The 6,307-nt window shown below is 39.6% G+C and overlaps 1 protein-coding gene across 1 annotated transcript; it reads left to right on the top strand.

The window, feature by feature from the left end:
- The first annotated feature begins 2,151 nt into the window (after positions 1-2,151).
- Positions 2,152-5,820, top strand: LOC105621711. Its single transcript, XM_012203171.1, is given in 9 exon segments — positions 2,152-2,473; positions 2,553-2,669; positions 3,367-3,723; positions 3,839-4,068; positions 4,071-4,165; positions 4,167-4,323; positions 4,325-4,392; positions 4,494-4,706; positions 5,616-5,820. Coding segments are annotated over 9 exon segments (1,764 nt in total).
- The last annotated feature ends 487 nt before the right edge of the window (positions 5,821-6,307 follow it).

Here is a 6,307-nt window from a genome sequence, read left to right as displayed (position 1 = left end):
ATGCAAAAATGAATCGAATAAGTCAAATGAGATTAATTTTTATCAAGATCGGAGGTCCTTCAATAATTACCTAAAAAACATTGATTTACATACTTGATGGCTTCATTTACTCAAATAATGTACATAAGTAGTATGCGGGAAGTTTTAGCTGGTCAAAATTCCTCCACATCACCCTTGGCGCCATGGGCATGACTTAGATGATCAGTCTGGAAATATCCGCGCTGTGATTGATTGGTGGGTGAAGAGTGAGATAATGAGATAATTAAATGGTGTGAGATAATTAAATGGTTCTGATTTGAGCCATAGCTGCTAAATAATTTAAGATTTGCTCCGCTATATCTTTCCACGATTGGAGAAAGAAATGGTAAAGGATCTCCGACAAAATGGAGAGTGAAATTTGAATTCTAAATATTTCAAATGCATATTGACACATTTCACACACTTTGCAATTCGATAAAAGTAGTTTTTGTTGCATCACAATTATCATATGTTGATTTTTTGTTTCTTCGCTGATATTATTGAATCCGATATTTTCACTTCTTTTCTAAGATCTCCGCTACTATTTTTCATAGAGTGAAGTATCTCTTGATCTTCTTTATATGCCAGCAATATTGATTTTGTGCCGTAGAAAGTGGTAAAGTTGATGAGGATGTTCTTTATGTCAACAGGGTTTAATTTCACTGTTATGACAGCTTAAATAATCCTGTGAGTCTACATGTTGTCTACAAATTGTTGCCAACAATCTGCGCTGAAATAAATTCCATCCATATTGTTTCCAGTTAATTTCATAAAAGGCTTGAAAATTCCTTCGTTTGTTCTTTGCAATCCCACATGTATCATCTTTGTATGAGAGTTGTTAAGTCTATACATTGATAGCAACATATGAAATCAATTGTTATTGCCCACATCTTCATCGTTGGCCTGATCTTGACAAAAGCGCTCCATTTTCTCTGATTCTTATTAGCGTCTTTTTGTTCGATCATTCCTCTTACTTCAGCGTAATATAATATTGAACGACACAAATAATCCAAAATGTTAAACGAAGGTCAAGTAGCACAGCACTTGTTCACAAAATAGTCGCTTTGCGACTAGACGTTTACGATGAGAATGAAGCAGTGTACCTCTGTCTGTCGAAATTTATATTTATATATTCTTCGAAAATTAACAAAAAATTGCTTAATAATAATAATATTTAATTAAATTTTAGAAGAAACATTCTAGAAGAATCTTTCTCATGAAATTCTCGGTTCTCCTTTTTCGACAAAAAAAGAATTTTCTCGAAAGCTAAATAATGAAATTATTTCATACTCAAACATCACGAATATGTTCAAACCTGTAATATTCATGCGTTAAACGAAAACAGTTATAAAGAATTACAATGTCAAATAATGAGTTAAAAATCTTTGATACAAAAAAATATTTTACGAATAATAAAATGTACAAAAATATAAATTTATTAGAATCAGCAATTCTCAAAAAGTTGAAAATTATAAATATTTCAGTAATAAGGCATATCCGACGTCATTTACGGACGAGTAAAAAAATAAACTAGAGTAGCATAACAAGGCGGGTTCTAATCCATGGGGCTAGAGGGGAGCGCGGGGAGTATTCGTAGGCGCGGAGGAGAAAGCGCGAGGAGTACTGGTAGGTACGGGGAAGGAGGAGGAGGGCGCGGGATGTTCCCGGCGCTATCGGTGTTTATAATGATACGTGATGCCGCCATGTTGTGCCGCCGCATTCACTCCAAAATGCGTTTTCGGGCCGCCGCAGATCCCGCGTCAATCCCAAAATGTGGTATAACGCGAACAAGATGTTTTCTAGGTGACACATCATTGACATGTTCTCACAATTCTTTGGAATTGTGAATTCTTTGGATTTGGAAGGAAGAACCGTGAGATCGGTGACACGTCGTGATGCGTTAAGAGAGAAGCACCGATAACGATATTTTTTTCTAAGAAGAGATCGGTGACACATCGTCACTACTGCGACCAAATAGGAATGATAGATAAAGGGACAAAGAAGTCACAAATAGAATATATAATAGGATCATAAGCGCGCGGCACCTCAGTTGGCGCCTTTAAAGATTACCGAATCGCAATAAATATAATGCGAAAAGTATAGTTGACCATCGTGCAGACGTTGAGGACATGGATGGTGAATGCAGACAAGTTATTTGAAGCAGTGGAAATAGAATTTAAGAACATAATGGACGATGTAGAAGTCGAGAATATCAGAAACGTTGAGAACATAGCTAACGTAGCCGAGTATATTAGAAACGTGGATCCGGAACAGTTCGCGAATATCAGAGACAAAGTGTTTGAAGTATTCGAAGAAATGAAAGTAGACTTTGAAAATATAATGGACCAAGAGTCATCTGACGAAGAAATGCTATCCGACGATAGTAGATGTGCTAGTGATATGAGCGAATATGAAATCGATCGCGTAAAAAAATTTGTACAGCCTTCGGAAATCCGTACGTTGAACGCTCGTACTAAACACTGTTACTGTCCACAATTATTATATAACGGGTGATGCTTTAACTGTATGCACAGCATGCATGATTCGTATAGCTGACATTAACGATGTAGGAATGTATCACGTCAGGGAGATTGGTTCTTTTGGTAGACTAGACGGCAAATCGTGCACGAATTGCAGAAGACCTTTATACAGTATATTCTTGTGCAGCATGTCCCATTCTGCACACATTAAAAAAAAGAACTATTGTGAACAGTATTGGAAAATATGTGGGAAGACTATAATGTAGATGATGTGCTATATGTTCTCGGTAAACCGCAAAAAAGAGAGATGTGCTAATATCGCCGGTGCAATTCTTATGCGATCGAGAATTAGGTATACGTGATGAGAAACATGAAGTAGTTATTAAAGAGCTCGTTTCTGACTGGTCTTTACTCGCGCGACAGAAAGTGTATCCACAGTTATGAGACAAATGTTACGATGAGTATGAAAAAAGACATTGATGGAATAGAAATGTCAATATAATAAAGGACGATTATTATTGGGCGAAGAAAATCGCAGATAAGAGCTAAGGTTGGTGCATATGCATTAAGATTCCCGCGGGAAAAGTGTGTCGAACTGATTATTGAGAATATATGGATAGAGTTTCGTGATCGCAATCTTGCACTAAAATCTGTTTTTCAACAGATGTGACGAACAATGCTTTGAATGCGAACAGTGCACTTTCGCAAATAAACATAATGAAAAGGTGTTAGAACGTTATGATATTCTAGATATGTCACGATGTTGCAACGTGTATGAACGAGTCACGTGTTCTATGAAAGAGTGCGACGTGATCTAAAAACTGTGAAAAGACATGGAAAATTATAAGTGGAACACGAACTGTTGAAGTAGTGCGATCAGGTCGCTACACTTTCTGTGGTTGCAATGATGCGACGAGTGCATCGAGCAGCTCGAAGAACTTTGTCGTGCCAAGCGTCCGCGCCTCGCAGTTGGACACAATCCGTGGTGGCAAGGATCGCGCGATTCGCGGGTACAAAATCGCAATTGGAGCGACGTTTCGTGCACATTGGCGATCATGCGAGTATGCGAATAACAACGAACGATCTCTTGTCTGGCGAGAGAGTCGTATATTGACAGGTGCGGTGATAAACTCTAATCATATCGAGCTGCAACGGTTTTTAGAAGACGATGGAAATGTAGCTCTAGAACGAGTGCGAGACGCTATAGAAAGACACAGCAGTAAAAGTAAACACCGCGTTCAAGTGAATTCGCGACGAAGGATAAACGTGCTAATAAGAATATAGTTACAAAGAACAGCGAGATATACCGATACACCGATTTGCGCATATGGTACGAGCAGCACGTCATCGAGCCTATCCTAGCATCGCTCGAAGAGTTCCAAGAACGCGACAGCGGATGGCATTGTCACGTATATTGAATTTGACTATCAATGTGAACAAACTAAATCCTCTGCGCGCGGGATGTCACATCGAAGTGCCACGAGAAATAGCGATGAAACGAGAGGTAATTAATGTTCGTACGACGGACAATGCGTGCTTCGTGTGGTCGGTGGTCGCCGCTCTGTATACCTAACTGAAAAATATACGGAACGGGAATCGTCCTATTCGCATCATACGACAGTATTGAATCTCATAAACATTGAATTTCCAATGACTTTAAAAGATTTCTAAATTTGAACGGTTGAACGCGGCGTCGATCAACGTGTATGGCATCGAGAATAAACAAGTCATACCTTTGCGGCTCATCGATAACAAGAAGGAGAAGCACGTCAATCTCCTGTATCTACAAGATTCACACGACAACCTTGACCACTTTGTGTGGATAAAAAAATCTATCGCGTCTCGTGAGTTCGCAGATTAGTGGGAAAAAAAACAAGAAATTTTTCTACGGTAAGTATAATAAAAAAGCGATTTTCGGTAAGTATAATAAAAAAAGCCAATAAAAAAAACAGTAAAAAAAGAAATAATGAAAAATGATTTCTCTATTATTTACAGGTGTCTCCATTACTTCAATTCGTGCGAAAAATTGCAATTGCACGAAGTGGACTGCCAGAAGATCAACGACTGCGCCATCCGACTGCCGAGCGAGGACGACAAGTGGCTCCAATTTGACAATTACAACAACCGGGAACGAGTGTCGTTCATCGTTTACGCCGACTTGGAATACGTCCTACGTAAGACAGAATCCGACAAGAAAGACGCGTTGTCGTACGCGTATTAGCGGCATGAAGTGTTTAGCATAGGCTATTATGTACGATGCGTGTATGTACGACGACACATTATCGTCGTATTACTTCCATCGCGATGAACGCTGTATAATGTGATTCGCGCAATAACTCAAGGATTTGGTACATCACGTGAAAAATATCGTATCCGCCAACGTGTCCATGGAAACATTGTTTAAACAGCAATGGGAGGCATACTGTAGCGCGACCCGTTGTCACATCTGCGAGAAACCGTTCGCGCCGGAAGATACGCGAGTCCGCGATCATTGTCACCTCACCGGTAGATACCGCGGTCCAGCGCATTCAAATTGTAACTTAAATTATAAAAATTAGTTCTATATTCCGATCGTATTTCACAATTTATCGGGCTATGATGCTCATTTTATAATTAAAGAAATTGCTACTGCATACGATGGACATAGATGTATTACCGATAACGAAGGAAAAATATATTTCATTTATCAAACATGTCGATAGCACCAAAGACAAAATTGAAAAGAATTTTCAGAAAAATGGTGTAAAATTAAGATTCATTGACTTTTTCAAATTTCTAAATGCAAGCCTCGATAAATTGGTCGTATCTCGACAAAGATAAATTAAAAATTGTACGTTCCGAATTTTGCTCAACGCGGAGGATTTCGATCTTCTCACACGAAAAAGTGTCTTTCCGTTCAAATACATTGACTGCGTCGAAAAATTGCAGGACACGCGCTTATCACCGCGCGAATTATTTTTCAGTTCGTTGACTGGCGACTGTATCCGAAAGCGATTATGCTCACGCCGTGAAAGTATGGCAGCGATTCTTCATCCGAACGCTCGGCGAGTACAATGATTTGTACTTGAAAACTGATGTCTTGTTATTAGCCGACATTTTCAAAAATTTCCGCAATAGGTTTGTAATAGGTAACTCGCAATTGCGAGTTACTGTCTCGATCCCGCGCGATTATTATACATTGCCAGGTTTCACGTGGGACGCCATGCTGAAACATATGCATGTAAGATTTGAGTTGCTCATCGACAATGATATGATCATGTTCATCGAGCGCGGTATATGCGTCGGTCTCAGTCAATGTTCTAGCAGATACAGTACAGGCTAATAACAAGTACATGCGTTCATTCGATCCCATCGAAATCATCGTCGTACTTGATGTACTACGATGTGAATAATATAATTTGTACGGATGAGCGATGTGTCAACCTTTGCCATTTGCCGAATTTTAATGGATCGAAGATCGCTGTGAACTTTGATGTGAGCGCGATCGCTCCGGATTCATCCATTGATTATATTCTCGAGGTCGATCTCGAGTATCCGCAGCATCTACATTACCGACACACTGACCTACCTTTCTGCCCAACGCGCGATAAACCGCCCGGCAAGCGCGAAGATAAACTTCTAGCGACGTTGTACAATAAGCAGCAATTACATCATCCACTATCGCAACCTGCAGCAATGTCGTCTCGGTCTTCGTCACGGTCTTCGCGTAACAAAGATCCACTGAGTGCTACAATTTGCTCAATCTCCATGGCTCCGCGATTACATTGAACTCAATACACAATGTAGAACGCGCGCAAAAAACGATTTCG

The sequence above is a fragment of the Atta cephalotes genome, assembly GCF_000143395.1.
Source record: "Atta cephalotes unplaced genomic scaffold scaffold00036, whole genome shotgun sequence".
In the NCBI taxonomy this organism is placed as follows: Eukaryota; Metazoa; Arthropoda; class Insecta; order Hymenoptera; family Formicidae; genus Atta; species Atta cephalotes.
Note: the sequence above shows the minus strand (reverse complement) of the source record. Positions and strands in the feature narration are given on the sequence as shown.